Source organism: Engystomops pustulosus, chromosome 9, assembly GCF_040894005.1.
Source record: "Engystomops pustulosus chromosome 9, aEngPut4.maternal, whole genome shotgun sequence".
NCBI classification, from domain to species: domain Eukaryota; kingdom Metazoa; phylum Chordata; class Amphibia; order Anura; family Leptodactylidae; genus Engystomops; species Engystomops pustulosus.
In genome coordinates, this window is record NC_092419.1 from 5,790,456 (window position 1) to 5,811,293 (window position 20,838).

At 44.4% G+C, this 20,838-nt stretch overlaps 1 protein-coding gene and 1 long non-coding RNA gene across 2 annotated transcripts in view; one reads left to right on the forward strand and one right to left on the reverse strand.

Annotated features, from left to right (window-relative positions):
• Positions 1-20,838, forward strand: part of LOC140076634 (uncharacterized) — a 161,658-nt gene that overhangs the window by 42,484 nt on the left and 98,336 nt on the right. The gene's annotated exons all lie outside the window — the stretch shown is intronic.
• The window catches only part of LTBP4 (latent transforming growth factor beta binding protein 4), a 69,288-nt gene that overhangs the window by 22,970 nt on the left and 25,480 nt on the right, over positions 1-20,838 (reverse strand). Inside the window, exons 2-10 of the mRNA XM_072123243.1 lie at positions 14,278-14,490; positions 13,750-13,991; positions 11,417-11,519; positions 7,173-7,247; positions 6,891-7,013; positions 6,595-6,759; positions 6,332-6,505; positions 4,491-4,682; positions 3,507-3,632 (exon numbers count right to left, since the gene is read on the reverse strand). Of these exons, the coding sequence (XP_071979344.1) occupies positions 3,507-3,632; positions 4,491-4,682; positions 6,332-6,505; positions 6,595-6,759; positions 6,891-7,013; positions 7,173-7,247; positions 11,417-11,519; positions 13,750-13,991; positions 14,278-14,490 (1,413 nt within the window). The remainder of the gene's footprint in view (positions 1-3,506; positions 3,633-4,490; positions 4,683-6,331; positions 6,506-6,594; positions 6,760-6,890; positions 7,014-7,172; positions 7,248-11,416; positions 11,520-13,749; positions 13,992-14,277; positions 14,491-20,838) is intronic.

Below are 20,838 nucleotides of genomic sequence, written 5' to 3' on the forward strand. Positions count from 1 at the left end.
GTTCATAGTGTCCTATCTGTTGGTAGCATGTTATAGAGCAGAAGGAGCTGAGCAGATTGTACATAGAGTCCTATCTGCAGACAGCATGTTATAGAGCAGGAGGAACTGAGCAGATTGTACATAGAGTCCTATCTGCAGGCAGCATGTTATAGAGCAGGAGGAGCTGAGCAGATTGTACATAGAGTCCTATCTGCAGGCAGCATGTTATAGAGCAGGAGGAGCTGAGCAGATTGTACATAGTGTCCTATCTGCAATCAGCATGTTATAGAGCAGGAGGAGCTGAGCAGATTGTACATAGTGTCCTATCTGCAGGCTGCATGTTATAGAGCAGGAGGAGCTGAGCAGATTGTACATAGTGTCCTATCTGCAGGCAGCATGTTATAGAGCAGGAGGAGCTGAGCAGATTGTATATAGTGTCCTATCTGCAGGCAGCATGTTATAGAGCAGGAGGAGCTGAGCAGATTGTACATAGTGTCCTATCTGCAATCAGCATGTTATAGAGCAGGAGGAGCTGAGCAGATTGTACATAGTGTCCTATCTGCAGGCTGCATGTTATAGAGCAGGAGGAGCTGAGCAGATTGTACATAGTGTCCTATCTGCAGGCACCATGTTATAGAGAAGGTGGAGCTGAGCAGATTGTACATAGTGTCCTATCTGCAATCAGCATGTTATAGAGCAGGAGGAGCTGAGCAGATTGTACATAGTGTCCTATCTGCAGGCAGCATGTTATAGAGCAGGATTTGGCTCTTCAGTGGCTCCGGGTCCTCCGGTTTACTCCCACACTCCAGAACATACTGGTAGGTTGGTTACATTGTCCGCCCCATTGGGGACAGGGACTGATCTGGCAGGTCTGTGCGGCGCTGCGTAATCTGTGTGCGCTATATACATAAAGGAATTATTATTATTATTATTATTATTATTATTATACATCTTCAATTCCCAACATGTCCAAAAAGTCTGTGCTCTGGGTGAAAGGACAACATTTTAAGCATCTTTCGTTTTTTGAGAGCTCAGCTGAAAACTGATTTTAAAATTGAGTGTGAATTTTAACAGAACCTTTGGAGGTCCACATTCCAGAACCAGAAGCAAAATGTTTATATCTCTTAATCTAAACAACAATATGTCGATTGTTTCGTGTTTCTCGTCCCTTGAGGATTGAGAAACCGTAAAATAAAAGTCGTCGTGGTGAAGCTCAGACTTTGAGGCTACAGATGTGGCAGAACATTCCTGCGCGGATCGCCGGGGGATCTGCCAACCACAGTTTGTTTCTTGTTTTTTTCTCTCCATTTGATTAATGTTTAGTGTTTTTATAGCTGTTAATTGGAAAGAAGAAACCATGAGAATGCATTTCCTGGAATTTCTGGACATATTTGTTCCAAATCCCGAGTCATCTTGTTAATAAGCCGTGTAATGGAGGGATGATTGTTCAATAGGGAGAGGCGCCAAGTCGCCCATTGCCAAAAACTTGCAGAGTGTTATCATGCGTGTTCCATGTGAAAAGCTAAACCTTTAATGGTGGGAGGAGTTACAGAAGACGCGTTTCGGAGACAAATGGTCTTCATCTTGGTGTTTTAGTTTATCTCGTCTAATTCCACCCAAAATTAATGTTTCATGCTTGTGTTTAATTGGCTTTTTTCAGAGATATATAGTTTCATGTTGGACCTGGATAATCTTCGTCACGCAGAACTCTACTAATGCGGATACAACATCAAAACCGACTGGTGCGTAGGACGCAATGGAGGTTCTTCTGGTATGTGTTCTGCGCTTCATACACTGGAGACTTCATCAGGAGGGTTTCTGTTGCAGATTCTATCTTTGGAATTTGGAATAGTACAGACAGTGCTACAAAATCAGTTCTTTAAGTTTGTCCTTAAGTTGAATTTGTGTGTAAGTTGGAACTGTATATTTTATAATTGAAAACTCTGAACAGAATGTTTTTGGTCTCTGTGACAATTGGATTTTAAAACTTTTGGGTTGTCATAAGAACCAGGATTAATAATAAAGCTTTACAGCTGTTACAGCTGATTATTGTAGCCTAAGGATAAAGTACAGTAAATTACCAACATCCAGAGGCCCGTTTGTAACTAGGGGCCGTCTGTAAGTCAGGGGTTCTTAAGTAGGGGACTGCCTGTACATTGGTGCTGCAAGGGGTTTATGGAGAGGGCTCTTGGGTTGAGGCCTCTCTATACAGATCCCTTGTTTGCTGCACATTGTTGGCACCAATCACAGGTGAAAACCCTTTGCATGCCAGATGCATGTAACAACGGGTGTGACATAGGTGCCGTCATCTGGGCTGTGATCGTCGCTTGTGGCTAGGGACGAGCAGGTTTCCTTTTTAAGTTCAGGTTATGAGTTTGGGTGCATATTACCAGATAGATGCCAGGGGTGTCCGCCCTGGCCAATCACAGCAGGTAGGGGCATCAATTTGCTGAATTGCCACCGATCCAGCAACATGTCCGGGACGCGTGGGATGCAACTGGACCAAAACTTAAATTTCCCGGTCCCACAATATCATCAAGAAACGAAGATCCGTCTATACGAGACTGTAGGCATTGTCATTTCTGCAGATCTGTTACAATATACCAGTGGCACATTGTAACAGATCACGTGCAAAAATGCTACATACTGATATACTGTAGTATGGCCGTATATGGTAGGATCAATCAGACCCACTAAGGTTAAAGTACCCTAGGGGGGTCTATAAATTGTAAAATAAATATTTAAAAAACTTAAAAAAATGTAAACACCCTCCTTTCCCTAGAACCATTATAATACTAAAAATGCATAAGCATGTTAGATCTTGCAGCGTCTCATTAGTCCCAGTCTTTGATCATATAAAAAGGGTAATGCCCGGCCGTGAACCCTGTAATGGAAAATAATGCGCTTGTGTCTAGAATCCCACTTTTTTGTTAGTTTGCATCTCATAAACAATGAAATAAAAAGTGATCAAAAGGTCGTACCGTCCCACAAATGGTAAATCAGTGTAAATGTCATCACGTCCTGCAAAAAAATGACACCTTACACAGCTCTGTCCACCAAAGTATGAAAAAATTATTAGCCTCAGAATATGGCAAAATTAAGAAATTTTTTTGTACAAAAGGTTTTAATTTTAAAACCATAGTAAAACCTAATAAATTTATATTATTAAGTTAAAATGGAATTACATTGATTTGGTGCATCGGAGGGAAGGGGAGGTGTAGAGATGTTTGCACTTAAAAGGGTAAATCAGTGAGCAGTCTCCATCATGCAGTGGACGTGGCACCATGTTTGTGGCCAATATGCAGTACTACATTTCTCCTCTAGTGGCCACTGTAGATGCGATCTCCCCCCTAGTTTATTAGCTGTAAATGAGCGTTTCAGTAGCTCAGTCACCATTGATCTTCTTATGACTGGACTGCTTATGTAAATGTGATGTTCCTAGAAGAACCCTCACACCCGGACTGTTATTATGCATATAAAAAATGAAAAATGAATCTGTCAGATAGAAGAAATAGCTAACATCTCACCAATGCAATGGGTGCCCTGCGTGCTCAACCAATAACCATTGTTGCATACGCAAGTGTAACTACCGGGACGTGGCTGACAACGTCCGGGACCACAGATTTGTGGATTCAGCTCACACAAGTTGGTTTCTGCAATAGTAAAAGAAAGGAACCATAATCTCTCAAAAATATTTTCACTACATGGTTTACCATAATTATTCCAAATCTCAAACAATCATAACCATGAGATACAATGGAGTAACCATGTGTAACTGGGCCATTGTTGTGCCATGCATCATTAAATTAAAGAAAATCTACCATCAAAATCCATCATGATAAACCAGGGACAGAAGGGTTCTGGGGGTGTTACCAGAGCCCCACTGTGCTTTACCTTCAGAGGCTGTTACACTGTGCAAGAGCACGTCTCCCCCTCTCCCTGCTCCTTGTACACTCTACTGCCTTCTGTAATATCACACAGAGGGAGGGAGGAAGTGTAACAGCCCAGAACTAAGGGGCTCTGCTGACACTTACTCATAGATCCAGGCACTAAGACTTATATTTGTTATGCCCGGCCTCCTTCCTTCTAAAATCCATTTATAATTATGCTAGAAGGGCTTTGGGGTATGTTATCAGAGCCCCTCTGTGCTGCAGCCTCACAGGCTATTACACTGAACAGAATAACTTAACCCCGCCCACTGTGTGCTGAAACTTCCTCTGCTGCAGTTAGATTACATCAGGAAGAGGGAGGGAGAAGTTCTGAGGGAGCAAGGGAAAAGGAGACAGTGTGACGGCCCGTGAATATGCAGCATGGAGGCTTTAGTAACGCTCCCAGGGGCCTTTTTTTTTTTATTTTAGAAGGTAGGAGGACATGGATAACAGATATAAGGTGTCCCTGGTTTATCATGATGGATTTTGAGTTCAGCTTCATCCAGGAACATTAGTAAAAAAAAAATAATCTGCTCCTTATAGCACAACATAATAATATATAATAATAATATATAGACTTACCCTGAGGGGGAGACTCCACTTCAGTTTCCACACGTTCAGCCTGTGGTGGAGCCCGGGTGGGGAGAAGTCTTTGTATTATAGAAGGAGACCTGTCGATCTGTATCTGTGTCCTCTCTGGGCTCTGAGGTGGGACACGACCCCGGCTCTGATCACTCTCCGGTCTTCTCTCCTCCACAACAAAACGACTTGGAACTGAAAAAGAGCAAAGACTTAGATTGTGTGATCGAGGGCCAACATATTCTGTAGACGTGAGTGCTGTCTCATCCGTCACTTTCTGTATTGGGGCTCATAGTCTGAGCCCCACCGCGGTATCGCGGTTTAAAACACTTTTTAAACTTTATAGCCGGCGCAGGCAGGTACGCGCTCGGCGCTTACCGTGCACGCGATACCGCGGTTTAAAACACTAACGAAAATAAGCTCCGGCACCAGCTCACCCTGAGCTGGTGCCCGGTATTTCCATCAGAAACCTGCCACTACAAGTGGTAGGTTTCCTTTAAAATATCGCAGACTGCCTGAGACTGCAGGAAGATGCCATGTCTGGCAATCTCTGTGCCTGGGAAACAGACTGAGTGCCCACAGGGAGGTCTCTGCGTGCCACCCCTGGCACCCGTGCCATAGGTTCGCCACCACTGAACTAGACCAACCCTGGGTTCTCCGGAGGAAGTTGTGATTTCCATATGTACATTAGATGGTCCAGTCTCCACCTTCAGTAAGGGAAGGATGTCCCCTGAGATACTCCTGTTGCCGCATGGATAACGCACCCCTTATAATCTGTTCATGAACTTAAAGGCAACCTGTTATGATGAGCTCCCCTTGTCCCTATAGAGAATGGTATAAATATACCCAAACAGTTTTGTAGCAACTCGCTGCAGAGTTTGTGTACCTCCCGGCTCCTTACGGTCTAGAAAGCCCAAGCGTAGAGTGGCGCATGCACAAATGGATGCAGAGACCATGTGTCCAGGTCTGCTTCATCTGCGCATGTCCAGCCGCCGATGATGACCGCGCAAGCAAGATAATTGCCTGACGCGGTTGCCTCAGCGAGAAGAGGAGATAGTTGTAGAGATTGGGGCTCATTTACTAAGGGTCATTTGGCACATTGGCCGCGGCTTGCACGCAACAGAAATCGGGGTGGGCGTGGTCGTTGGACAACCCGACGGTTTCGGACAACGTGCAAGATTTAACTTTTAGAATTGTTTTGCAAGACACGCACTTACATGCACTGGTAAGAAGAAGGTGAACTCCGGCGGACCTCGGTGGGGAAGCGACGGATTCAGGAACTCAGGTGCACAATCTTCATGAATTGCGCCGGACTTTATCCTCGAGGGACCGTCCAAATCGGGGATCGCGACTGCACCAGGTACGTAAATTTGCCCCACTGTGCGTATGACGTACGGAGGGGGGAAGCTACAGAGCTAAGCAGTTTTTTTTATTTGAAAAAGACGCATGATGGAGCTGTTTCCCAAGGGTGGGTCGGTGGAGGGGCGCCACTCCTCCATAGCCACATCCATGGGACACTGGACTAGTCTCATTTTTACTACAAAAACTGTTTGGCTTTACCTTTACTATTCTCCATGGGTACATGGCAGAGCCAAATAAAGGCTTGTGCTGACAGGTTCCCTTTAATGGACCATAAAATAATAATAGTAGTTAAAGAGTCCATCCACCTGAGGCTCAATTTTATCTCCTCCTATTATTGTGGTCCAAACACAAAGTTAATGACTATCACCATGACCTGACTAATTTCTTTGACATCTCAGAATGAAAAATATATACAAAAGTTCTTATCAACATTAAATATGTGTATATGCTCTGAATTTAGGAAGCTACAACTAAATGCTTACACGTGACAGGTTTCGGTGGTGGGGCAGCAGTGGTTGGGATCAGTACTCTGGATCCAGGTTGACGAAGGACAGGAACTCTTGCCTGATCTTGACCAACGAAGCGATGATTAATTTTCAAGTCTGAAGCTGAGTAATGGTAACCAGGACCAGCGGGACAAGTCTCTTTAAATCCCTCTACAACATAAAATAATAGAGATATCTTAAGCGTTAACCCAAAGTTTACAGTTCGAGCAGCAGTGAAGGCATCATTGATGGCTTCTTACCTGTGCCGAAGGGAGGACAACCTTCACATCCTTTGCCCCACGCCTTTCCTACACGACTGCAACAGCAAATCTGTTTGGTGATATTCCTAAGTATAGGAAGGGAACAACCACCGTCCCGCAAGATCCTGAAACAGGGACCTTTGGCTTCCGAAATCACATGATGAGCTGAGAAGAAGGACAAAATCTTACAAAAATATTTAGAAAATTGGGTGTCCTTTCGTTTTCTGAAACATTGAACAGATATTTTACTGTTATGTATGATAAAGATGTATCCAACCAAAATTGTGAAAACTCACATATACAGCTGCTCCTCGAGGAATCCAGAAGAAACCCTTCTTTGCATAAACAGGAAAAGCTCCCTCTAGTGTTGGTGCAGTGTCCATTTTGACACAAGTTCGGATCCTTACACTCATCTATATCTAAAAATAATAAGAAGGTACAAGAAGTGGGTGAGTATTGGGTGACCCAAAAGTAGACAAAATGTAATCTCCTGGTGCAGGCTGACACCGGTGACACTAGTCACTTTATCTATCTTCTCTAATCCAAGTAAGAGGTATTCAAGTCTCAAATAAACTTACCTATACATGTTCCATTGTTTCTTTCAAAACCCTTAGGGCATGGTGATAGTGGTAGACTTCCTGACGCGGCCTCTCCTGGGGAGACATTTAGTTAAGGTACAACTGTAAAGTATAAAAACTTCTGCCTAACTCCACACTAAGCAAAAATAAACTATTCTCTAATTTACTCTAATTAGCTATATGCAGGTGTTTAGCTTCTGGCAGAGGCTTTACTTTGCCCCCTGGCTGCTCTTCACTTGCTTCACGATGCTATATGGTAACCATGGGAATCCATATCGGATGAGAGGAGGCTTGTTGGGAGGAGCAGTAGTAGAGTAGTGCAAGAAAAGAGGACCTTGAGTGATGTAACCAGCATGTGACTCATCACATGCTTCAGGTCAGCCAATTACAAACATGTTCTGATTCATATGAATGCCCTTTGCTGATGCCACACTTCAGGAATAGCTGAATATGATTTATTATAAGGAATGCTAGGTATACCGGGCTGTATATCAGGCTAGGAAGAAGCCAGCAGCATGATGCAGCTATCGTTGGAATTGTTGTCCAAGCCTCTCTCCAGCTGTGCTAAAACTATTTATATACACTTTAAGTTTAGAAAGAAGTTTTTCTTATTTCATTTCCTAGTTATATCAGTGTCTAGAAAGAGGGGTGCACAGGTATACTAAGCATTGGGGGTCATTTACTAAGGGCCCGATTCGCGTTTTCCCGACGTTTTACCCGAATATTTCCGATTTGCGGCGATTTTCCCTGTATTGCCCCGGGATTTTGGCGCACGCGATCGGATTGTGGCGCATCGGCGCAGGCATGCACGCGACGGAAATCGGGGGGCGTGGCCGAACGAAAACCCGGCGAATTCGGAAAAACCGCCGCATTTAAAAAAAAAAAAAAAATGTGTCGCGAGACTTGCACTTACCTTCACCAGGAATAGGCCGGTGAACTTGAGTGCATTTCGGTGGGCCTCGGGGAACTTCAGCGCAGCAGCGCCACCTGGTGGAAGTCGGAGGAACTACCTTAATGAATCCCGGCTGGACCCGAATCCTCCGCAGAGAACGCGCGGCTGGATCGCGAATGGACCGGGTAAGTAAATCTGCCCCATTGAGTCATTGGGGCTGTGCTCCTGACCATAAAGGGTTCGCATGGCAAAAGTGAAAAAGGTAAGAGAGTTATATTCACTGGATTCCTAAAATCCAACAATTCTTATAAACAGTAGACGGATCCTCCGGCCAAAGTTTGCTAACAGCAATACATTAGGAACATAATTTGTGACTGGGATGATAGATATTAGTCGGTGGCTCTGCCAAGCTGCAGCATAACACTGGGGTCTTTTGTGAGAGTTTTTGGGCAGTGTCCTCCGTGGTGAGGACTTATGAGGGGGGAGAACTCCCATGAACCCAATAAAGTTCCTCTCTTGTTTTGTAATGACATTTATCTATGGCAGATGGAGACGATCTCTCCTCTCGGGGTAAGGACAGATGGGACAGATGTGCTTGGCATGACTCTCCTTGTACAAGGATGTGGGTGGTTTTTGGAAAGTGCTAGCTCCCCCTCGAAGGATTGAGTGCATGTTATTTTTCCCCAGCGCCGAGGTAATGAGTGATGGCGCTGCAGTGTTATCTCACTCTCTGCGCCAGTTCTACATGTCCCTATCACTTAGACGCTCGGCACATTTTGTGTCGTTCCAGCTAATCCTTCTAATGATCGCATTAGCAGCCCAGTCCTGCATCTATGTCTAGACGCTGAACAGACCACGGCTCAGGAAGGGAGATGCAAGTTGTTTCTAACACATCTATGATGTTTCCAAAGATATGGAAAAATACTGCACAGTCGGGAACAGGCAGTACAAGGGGCGAAAGCTACGCTGGATCACATCGGGGTATAGCGCTATGTTTGGATGAATCTTATCTTAGGTTACAATCTGAGAAGGCAAAGCTAAACTCTACCCAAACCATTGTGCAAAAATGAAGTCGTTTTTCAGAGCATTGTTGCATCAAGTTTTCCAGGAGTTTAGTGGCCGGAGGAAGACGACATCAAACTCCTGGATCATGGGTTCCAATTGGTTCAAGGTCGAAGGACTGGGGTGGCCAATCCTTGACCTCAATGTGGCTCAGTGACATCACTATACCACGACACAGTGGGGGTCATTTACTAATGGCCCGATTCGCGTTTTCCCGATGTGTTACCTGAATATTTCCAATTTGCACCCATTTTTCCTGAATTGCCCCAGGTTTTTGGCGCACGCGATCGGATTGTGGCGCATCTGCGCTGGCATGCACGCGACCAAAATCGTGGGCGTGGCCGAACGAAAACCCGACGGATTTGGAGGTCACGCACTTACCTTCACCAGGAATAGGATGGTGAACTCCGGCAGACCTCGGCGGACTTCAGTGCAGCAGCGTCACCTGGTGGACGTCGGAGGAACTGCCTTAGTGAATCGCCGGAAGACCCGAATCGCGGCGGGTAAGTAAATCTGCCCCAATGATTGGATATTTTGTTTTTTTTTCTCAGACCTGCCCCTGACCCCAGAAGATTTTCAGGAATTTTCATAAAACCCAATTAATATTTTGGGAATTAGATGGATAGATCTTGTGATTTTGTGTCTGCTGCAAACTCCACCATCACAACAAAAAGAGAAATAGAATAAAATTGGGGCACTTCTAAGTAAAACACAACCCTCCCATCCATTCTTAGGTCGACCCAATGTCCAAACAAGGCAGAATCAGATCAGAACAGAAAATCTTTTCCCACCCCCTTAACTACCCGACCCCGCTCTCAAGCTCCTCTTACCAGGGGAGAGCCCATTCCAGACACATCCCAAACAGTGCCGCCCTAGGTAATCCTGGGGTGTCCAGTCCCCCCTAAAATTACTTCAATTCAATTTAGTAAATTTTTATTTTTCAGAGAGACCCCATCTTGTAGTCTGACTATGTTATTAACCCTAGTCTTACATTCCCTCACGGTTGTAAGGGAGTTGCCAATCCAGTAACGCAACATTTTTTTCCAAGCCTCAAAAAGTGCTTATTTCAAGTCCATATTTCAGGATCTTCTGCCAACTTATCAAAAAGAAAGACACAACTTGCAATTTGAAAGACCACGCTGAGCAGAGTCAAAAGAAACCCTGCTCTCTGCTCCCCTACACCATATGGTCAGCATCCAGGCACATCTAGTTTGGTGCCAAGCAACATGCTGCATCACTGTGGATGTGTAAGAACCTGGCTTCTAGACCATAGGAGGTTATTAGAAACTGTGGGCCAGTTAATATCCTTTGGAGCCAATCTTTGTGTAGATACCTTCCCCCAAGTCTGTTTTCCGGCACCTGCTCCATCTGAAGAGTCCAGGAGGATGAAACGTGTCAGGGTGGTGTGGTTGGCACACGAGACAAGGTATAGTAATTGGCACTGCCCTTGTCAGGGTGGATTCTTGTTCTGGGACACTTAGGGATAGACACTGCCTATTCATAAAGTGCATAATCCCAGTAGACTTAGATTCAAGTATGAACCTGTCCTGAATCATGGTAAGAAGTACTGTTGTCTACACTATAGGGACCCTGCCAGATGATGGATCTTTGTTTAAAGGAAACCTGACATGTGATTTGATGCGTTATGAGCCAAACATACCTTGAGAATGCTGTAGCTACACTGATGCAGGATCATATCTTGGTTGAGTGGTTTTGCTGAAAAAACATTTGTAACATTCAGGACCATGGGGAAGCTGGGTCAGCATGGCTGCCTACATAAATACGTTACATACAGAGCTTTTCATTAGACATGGAGGTTAGTCAAGACATGACTTATCAACCTTATCTGGATCACTCATACACAGCAGCTGGGGGATGGTTCAGCAATTGATTATTCTACCTTCTGGCACAACCCAGGGATAACATCATCCTAACCTGCAGTGAATAACTCAAGTGCTAGGAGAAGTGCCGAAGCAGCCATAGGAGCAACAGAGCTTCATTATCATAATTGTATAATTGTTATATCAGCAAAAACACTCAGCTCAGGGATTAGCCAAGATATTTTCGTGCATCAGTGTAGCTACAGCATTCTCAAGGTATGTCTGCTTCTTAATGCATCAAATCACATGGTAGGTTTCCTGCAATGGCAGCATTATTAACATGTGTTGCATTGTTGTGATGTGCTTGTTTTTAGAGTTGGGTTTCCCCATTAACTGGAATGTTTTGCAGTGAGATTTTAAATGAAATGAAATAAACTTCCACTGGCTTTTGAGAAGAAGCAAAAACTTACCATTGAGGGCAGGGCATGGTGTACAGTCATGGACCCCCCAGGCCACTCCGGACCCCCTACAGCAGATCTCCTGAGTTCTCAGGCCAGGGAACGGTGAACCACACTTTAATACAAAAATAAATCTGAAGTTAGTAAGAAGGAAGCGCAGATGTTTTTTGCATAAGGACATAAGTTGGGCCAAGTGTTCACTAGTCTTATTTCCCTCCCAATAGTATAACAGTAGGATTGTTCTCCGTCAAGCAGCTTCATTTATGTGATTTCCGAAAGATTGCAATGTTTTGTCACTCCAGGAGAGAAAGCTTCTTGATAAGACCCCAGGAGATAGTGCAGTCATCATTTGGAAAACGTTCTTCATTTTTCCCATTAATCACACAACTTTAATAGTCATTCAGAATCCTCGCGAAGATGACGCCAACTCATCGGCCAAGACTACACCACTTAAACTGTCATGAAGGAAGGCCACAGGCACTCGATGAAAGTCAACTACAGTGAATCTGATAGATTTGGCTCACCATTAGCTGAACTTTCTAAGTCAGTGATCACTTCCAAGACTGACATCTGACACATATCTGATTGGCCTAGATGGACTTTTTCCGGACTTTCATCTGTGGTTGTCAGATTTTTCTTGGCCTGGACTAATGACGATGAACAGTTGTGATAGGGAAAATGGCCACTTATTCTTTGTTGAACTTAATGGTGTAGAGCACATAAATCAGTTGTTCTCCAAAAGAATGAAAGCCAAGAACTCCTCCAGAAGGAAAGAGACAGCTGCATCATCAGCAGGGTGCTAATTGGCGGGATATGGGGCCTAATATGGCGCCGACAGCAGGAGTCGCAACTTACATCACCCCGATGACTAACACCATGCTCTCAGAGGTCCGCATGTGCACCTACACTCTGCCCCAGCCAATCCCCAGCCACCAAGTCTAGGGCAACTTACCTCATGGGAAGTTGCCTGAGTGCACTAGTGTTTTTCAGTAAAGGTCTACAGTAATTTGTTCTGATAACCTCCTGTCCGTTCTGTCTTTGAAACTGGTGTCTCTTGTCCCACTACTAAAATAGGACTGAGGTAGGGACCTGGTGCTTCCTTTCAGTGAAGTTCAGGGTCAAAGGGTGAAAAGCAAACACACTTAGACAACAACCTTTGAAGTAATCTTAAGCCAAGCTGCTTTCATGGTAGAGTGGGTCCACCAACACTGTGCTACATCGTATCTCAGAGGGTTCTGCTTCTCATTGAAGAGATGGAACGTGTGTATGCAGGACTATTCTCAAACAATACTTCATGGGTAAAAGAAACCATGCAAATGTGGTTTCCACCAATAGAAAGGAACCTTATACAAAAGTCTAAAGTGCAGTCATATAGGATCTTGGGGGGTATCATGGGAACAATTATCTATTCCTGTCCAATAAACTCGCAATGTCTATGACCAGCTCATAAACATGGCAGAAGACGAGTGGCTACTGCCTGGTGTCAACCTCTTTTACCAGGGGTTTTTCTTTGCATTTCAGGGGGTAGACCTTTAGTAGACTGGGTTCTGCTCTTGAGTTAGCAGCTGAACACTTACTAATAAACATGCTGCGTAGGGTCTGGAGGACCATCACACCATTCCACAAGTGAGAGCAAAGGCCATTTCGCGCTACACAAGAGGGAGTCCGAAGAAGTACACCAGTGCAAATCCACTGTTTCTCTCACTTTGGGAATCCCCCGATGGTCCTCAGTGCCTTCATAAACTTGAATCGAAGAGAGAAGAACCTACAATGTGTCTACGACCAGCTCAGATCTCCATTTTATGTCAGCCTACATTGCGTAGCCTCTTCTAGAAGCATGAACTTTCACGAATGCAATGAAGCGTGGATCTCGCTCTCCTCTCGGGAACCAGATGAGATTTTGGGCAAAAAGCCAAAGTGATTGCACCTGCAGGGTCTGATTGAAGCCATGTGCTCGCAGCTCTTCAATGTCTATATTTGGTGTCAGGACCGATAAGGAGAACGTAAAAACGTTCAGATTGTGTAAGAGAGGCTTTGATTTCCAGTTACGCTCAGTGTGACTGGATTCTATTAAGATTTTTTTTTGGGGGTTTTTACGTTTTCTTGGTGTTCTGTTACCTACATTTGGCTTTGACAAACAGTTTGTGTTTTGTTTACCTTGGAAACACGTAAGACATAAGACGTTTAGTCGTGGTGTAAAGTCTGGATGACAAGGATTTATATTGTAGATAAACATATCACAGGGTCCTTTATGTCTGACTTTCATGCTATACATGTGGTTTACTCTAAAGAAGATAGTGGTAGACTATAAGAATCTGGTATCCTAAGCTTCTATCTCTTCATACCTGACCGTTTTCAAGTCGTCTGAAGCAGTACCCGTAGCCAGAGTTTTCAGTGTAACCATTGATTCGGGGGCTGCTTTGAGCCTGTATTCTGTATACCGGGACCCGGTTCTCCTGGTGGTCGGAGACGTCCCTATGGTTGGAATTTGCATGGCCATGACGACCATCTACACGCTCTACTTGGTGGATGTTCACAGAAGCCTCTGGAGGGTGTTGTACGTGGACGTTAACAATAGGTGTCCCTCCTGTTGGAAGAGAAAGAACATAGGATGGTTGACCAGGTGAAAGGGGTTGTCCAAATTATACACAGAGCTACCCGATTGGCAGTACTTTTTACTGACTCGCAAGTCCCATAGAAGTTACTGGAGCACCGATTGAGCATGAACATTAGCGGTCCGTTTATATGGATCTATCGGGGACCTCCACTTTAGAGGCTCCTGCTACTGCCAGTTGTCTTATCTATGTATATTTTAGTCTATTAAGTCACACAATTTATCATGCTTAGTGTGGCAAAACAGTATTGTACCCTACCGTCTTTCTCTGGCTGATGGTTGGACAGCGGTAACGTGTACACAGACTTCATCAGGCTCTGATCCGCACTGGTGTTCCTGATCGTTAACGCAGCGACGCCTCCTCTGCCGGATAAAGGAGTCTCGCAGAACTTCCCTGTGAAGCTTGGCGGGCAGAGGCACTTGTCCTTTTTAATGCATATACCTCCATTTTTACATAGTAGAGGACAAAGAACTGCAAAGAGAGAAAAGGTAGGTCAGTATTTATTGATGGAATTCACATGTGACCCATTTGTGATATTTCCTCCACGGCGGAGATGTTGCTGAATATAATATTCAGGGTTGACTGGGTATATGAGGTTGTAAATATCGGCTCTGTTTGCATAGCCTTACGTTAACAATAGGTCCTCAAGTCATCTAATGGGACACTAAATTTACATGAGCACTAACGGTCTCAAAAAAATGGAAGAAAAATGTCAGAATCGGTTCACTTTTGACTACATCACTAGTTTTCCAAACTATTCACTAGGATTATATATTGATCACCTGTGATCGCCTTCACCCCATCGTTCTTCTCCCGCTATCTCCATCATTTGATTGGCAAATTAAACTATTCAACCTATGGGTTTAAGAGTTTTTATGGCTCTTTGTCTGTTTGAGAATTGGGGGGATGCATGGAGACGATTCAGATGCAGAGGTCCTTTGAAGCTGCACCTCCTGGAGTGATCGTAAACAACCTACCTCAATTAGGCCAATTAAGCTGAGGCTGGGGGGAGGTGAGGGATATGGGTGGCCTCATGAACAGGATAATATCTGGCCTGTAAATCTCCCTTATACCTGTATGTTCATCACATATAGCTTTTTGGATATTTCCTGTACTGGCTTGGTGTAATAGTTCCTCACGTGGCATCTAGATTGTTGACCTCTCCATCACTACGGGTAGAGTTGGAAATCTCCTGTATCCTCTTGTATTTGGCTATTTACCAAAACAATGTATATGTATATCATGGTAAGAGTGGGAATCTCTCATTGAACCAGGTGTGAGTAACTTAAAGTAGAGCACATACGAGATATTTTTGGTTCCCTACTCACTTGGTCTTCAAGGTTGTTGAGCGGAAGGACATTACCATAGGATAGAATTATAAATCAATGGGGCAGATTTACTTACCCTGTCCATTCGCGATCCAGCGGCGCGTTCTCTGCGGTGGATTCGGGTTCGGCCGGGATTCATTAAGGCAGTTCCTCTGCCGTCCACCAGGTGGCGCTGCTGCGCTGAAGAGCATCGGAACGCACTCAAGTTCACCGGCCTATACCTGGTGAAGGTAAGTGCAAGCTCCGCGACACTTTTCTTTTTTTAAATGCGGCGGTTTTTCCGAATCCGACGGGTTTTCGTTCGGCAATGCCCCCGAATTCCGTTGCGTGCATGCCAGCGCTGATGCGCCACAATCTGATCGCGTGTGGCAAAATCCCGGGGCAATTCAGGGGAAATCGGCGCAAAACGGAAATATTCGGGTAACACGTCGGGAAACCGCGAATCGGGCCCTTAGTAAATGACCCCCAATGTCTCTTGGCAGCCTGACACGTGTTGAGATTGGGTCATATTAGACGGTAGATTGACCCATCCACACAGTGATCTGCCTTTCTCTGGTCATACACATGAAATACTTAGACATTTGGCTATAATCGATCTCTCCTGATCCTTATATGTCCTGAATATGGAGAAGTGAAGTCAATGGAAGACATCTCTTTACATGTCTGTTGCTTCTCTCCGAAGAGCAAAGTAGCCGCATGGTCCTCCAGCCACAAGACCTTCTGGTCTGACAAGCCTTCAATATGTATATGGATAGGTTTGACCATCCCAAATTATGGAATTAGTGCAGCATAATCTCCATCAGATGGTCAGCTCAGGCTGGAGGGCAGTGAATCACAGCTATGAAATGGGTGGGGAGGGTTGTTTTACATTTGTCATTTTATTGCAACCTCAGGGACAGAAATGTCGAAAATCCTTGGCTGTCTTTTAGCACGTTGCCTAACTGGAGGGTCAGAGCAGCCCACCCACAGATGTAGCAATGACATATTTCTCATAGCCATGACACAACGCTGTAGGCCACCTATTTAATAGGCCTTCATCCAAGTCTTGTCCGCCCACATGGTCACCATAAAGTCTCAGGTTCTTCAGCATTTTGTGACATTGAGGAGAAGCAGACAGAACTTGGCTAGGTCCAGTACATTCCTGGTTTGCTAGATCTGAGTCCAAACACCCCCCTGGGTCCTTCACCATGCTTCCAGTTCTGATGCTAAGCAGATACTCACAGTACAGTATTGTGATGTATAACCAAGTCTGGGTGTGTGTCCAGAAAGGAAGGACGCAGGATTAACTCTTATGGTGCTCAGAAAGAATGGTTCCGGCACAGAAACATTGCACTCAATACCATATTAGCTTATATTTCATACTGTCGGAGAGATACAATGTAACCATGAACTGATGTCCAGTTGGTTATTTTCCAGTCTAAGCAACTTTCTGTAGCTCCACTAACTTTTGGTTTTAAAGGGAACCTGTCATCAGACATTGGCCTAATAAACCACTAGCGGTATGTTCTTTCATGGCCTAGTGTGGTGGCCTCATCCAGAAAATCAACTTTGAAATGAGATGTAAATTGGTTTTATGAAGTCAAGGAGGCGGAGCATTTAACACTGAAGTCAAGCTTTCCATGACCTTAGAATGTCTCCTTCACTATTATTGATGGTCCTGCGCCATCTCCTAAAGTCCAGGGCATGATGTCAATCACATAGGAGAAGGTATTTCGACGGAGGGAGAGTTTAACTTCAGTGATAAACTCTCCGCCTCCCTGACTTTATACGTCTTACTTACATCTCACTTCAAAGTTGATTTTCTGGATGATGCCACCAAAATGGGTCATGAAAGAAGCATCGTCCAGAAAGAAGCTTGACAACATACTGGTAGTGGTTTATTAGGCTAACTTCTGATAACAGGTTTCCTTTGAATAATAGATTGTTGCAAACTGCCACAAAACAATACTGTGGCATTAAGTAAAAGGGTCATTCCGATACGACCATTTATAGCTGTAAGATGTCAGACATTAAGATTGGTTATTTTAAACTATCTCCTACTTATATTCTAGCCCAGCTGCTGTCCTTGCCGGCGCAGTGGCAGTGGCTGTAGTACTGACTACCAGGCCCAGTCGCCACATCAGTCCCATGTGCCACCGGTGCTCCTCCTCTCACAGATCAGGCCCAGTAATCTTTGAGAAAGTAAACCTAACACTGATTGGCTAGGAGATTTGTGCGGCACCGTACCGTTCCGTAGCCGGAATACGCCACTGTGCTCCATATATTGCTATGGAGAGGGGCAGACATCGTGTGAATGTAGCCTTAGTTTGTAAAGAACACACTGCAAGGGGTCCATTAAATACAATGTTACTCCTCTGTTGCCATGGTAGAACTGTATCTATTTCCTCTCCTGTTTGTTACACAGCTGTGAGAGTTAACCCTTTCTGTTCTCTCCCTGGCTGTAGTATGCTATGAGCATCATTTTCAAAGGTCAAGCTGAAATCCCCATCTTTATGGTAGAGAGAAGCTTGTCTTTTTTTTTTACATGTTAAGCAGAATGTGTTAATGAAGTGTATTAAAAAAATATTCACCCCCCCCCCCCCCCCCACACAATATAAAACATTGGGGCACATTTACTAAGGGTGATTCTGTTGGGTTTTCCCGAATATTTCTGATTTGCGCTGAATTGCCCCGGGTTTTGCCGCACGCGATCCAATTGTGGCGCATCGGCGCCGGCCTTCACCCGACAGAAATTGGGGGCGTGGCTGTCGGACAACCCCACGGATTCGGACAAACCGCGGAATTTAAAAAAAGAATTGTGTCGCAAGATCAGCTCTCACATGCACCAGGAAGAGGATGGTGAACTCCGGCGGACCTCGGCACAGCAGCGACACATGCAGGATAACGGGTACACGATCTTAGTGACTCCCGACCCGAATCCTCGTCGGACAACGGGCCGCGGGATCGCGACTGGACCGGGTAAGTAAATGTGCCCCATTATCGCCCCAGTGTCAGGGTACAGCAGGAGTTCTACAGGTTCTTAGAACAACAATACAAAATGTTTGTCAGCTCGTATGTAGTGATTGCAGGAGTGCAGATTGCCCCCCTCGAACTATAGTGATCCAGCACCGGGCAGCAAACAAAAATCTTGCCTTTCCGCACCAGATGCAAAAAGTTAAAAATATTTCTGTATAATTATACTTTCATCATCATAAAAGTTACATGCAGTACATGGCGACCAAAAGGCCGTCCTACGCGTTTCGAGCATTTAGCAAGCTATTAGTCATGGCTAACAATCCTATGGCAAACATATTAACATATACTCACACCCCTACAGAGTCCTCTTTACAGAGAACAACACAATCGTAACCTCCATATTGAAGCATATACATCCAATAGGAAACACATGTCTTTAGCTCACGAATGGAAAAGTTATCACGCATGCAGGATCATCTCTCTCAACGCATGCGCCGTAAGGAAACATAAAATGACATCCACGCATGTGTGAGGCAAACCTCCATCGCCAGTGTTTCCACCAGGTAAAATACTAATATCATATGTAAAAGAGAATTTTTTCATACATATCATTATTCCCAAGTCAATACCAACTCCTCGAATTCCAACCAGCATGAATTTTGCTAATTAAGTCTGCCCTGTAGGCATTGGGAGACTTATAGCCATTGACTCAACTTGACCAAATTTATGAAGATTTTATAATGTTTTCATACATTTACGAAACTTAAAACCTCCTGTTCAAAAAAAAATTCTTATGTTTTGTCAATTACATTTTTTTTATCTTTTTTACTTATTTTATACTATTTTTAAGATCCCCATGGATCTTTTAAAGGACCTTTTGACCTTTAAAATTTTGTTTATATATTCAAAATACAAACAACAATTTGAGCAACAAACGTAGAACTTCCTCAGGTCCTGTGAAGTCTCTGCCAGGATTTAAATGCCTCTGGCAGCAGTACCGGGGACATTTAGAGGATTAGCACCTGCGATCGATGCCAGCACTGACCGCGGATGTTACCAGTGGGTGTTTGCTGCAAAATGCAGCAGATGCCAACCTTGCATGGAGAGGGCTTAGCCTGTGAGCCCCCTCCAAACAGCGGGAGCCGACGCTTTACGCACAGACACGTCATCCGTCAGTAAGGGGTTAATAAATTAGCAAAACTATCCGCATTTCTGTTTTTTTCTGTCAAGAGGTAAAAAAAAGAACTTTTTTGATCTTACCAATTGGCTGCAATGAAACAAATAGTTAAAAATGTAAAGAGGTCTAAGTACTTGTTCCTTCAGAGATGAAATCTTTCAACATTCATTAAGTAGGGATCTGAAATGTAATGATGCAGTGGAACAATAAGTAGAGAAGAAGCAGATAATAAGCGGTGGTGTCCTCACATGGCAGCAGGAAGGGGTCCTAGGAGCATTACCATCTCATTAGAGACACTGGATTTAGGCTGAGCTCTGATCTTACGTTACTATTGTGGATGTTTAGGGTTATGTCTCCAGCTGTGGAATGATGCTGGATGTGTGCCGGGGACAAGATGAGAGATCACAATCAGTATCTACAGCCAGAGGAGACAGAGGAGTGCGAAATATAGGGAAGATGCTGGACCCCAATGGAAAATCTAAACCAGGCCAGACCAGGGGCTAGCCCCTTATATGGAGAAGAGACCCCTGATGGTTCCGGGGCCTGTAGATGACAAGTAACACCCCTGACAAGAACAAGGTATAAAAGATAGTTTGCTGTTAAAACTAAAGAAACTATTTGCATAGATAATAGAGATCACGGCAGTGACCATAGTGGTGATCGCTGTCATTCAGCTTCCACTATTATATGTGAAATCATCTCACCCATAAAGCTATAAAAAAATATCTCCCAAAGTCGTGTGAAATTGAGCAGAGAAGAGATATCTTTTGCCTGAGATTAGTCATGTTTAGAGGTTTCAGGTTGGAGTGTCACTTCAGATGCCACTATCTTTGCTTCTATGCAACCTAGTAACATGGTTCTGTTGTCATATTAAAGATACATATATCATCATTCAGACCCGAATCACACAAACATCGGATATTCCGTCGTTTTCCAATTTGCTCCGCATTTAAAAGGGGATTGTGTTGCACGAGATTGTATTTTGTTGCAATCGGGGGGCATGCCGTCAGACGATCCGGACAAACCGCAGGATTTAACTTAAAAATCGTGTCGCAAGCCATGCACTTACATGCACCAAGAGGAAGATGGTGAACTCCGGCGGACCTGATCGGGGAAGCGACACATTCAGGAAATCTGGGCCATGATCTAAGTGAATCGCGGCAGAGTTCATTATCGTCGGACATTCTGGGGGATCGTGCTCGGGACGGGTAAGGAAATGTTCTGTAGATCACAGAACCACAAGTCTGATATGTTCTGAAAGATGAGATTCTTATCTTTAATATGGCACAAGCAACATGTTTCTAGGTGCTATAAACACTAAAGATAAGAGCGTCTGGAGTGGTATTTCCCCTGCTGTGA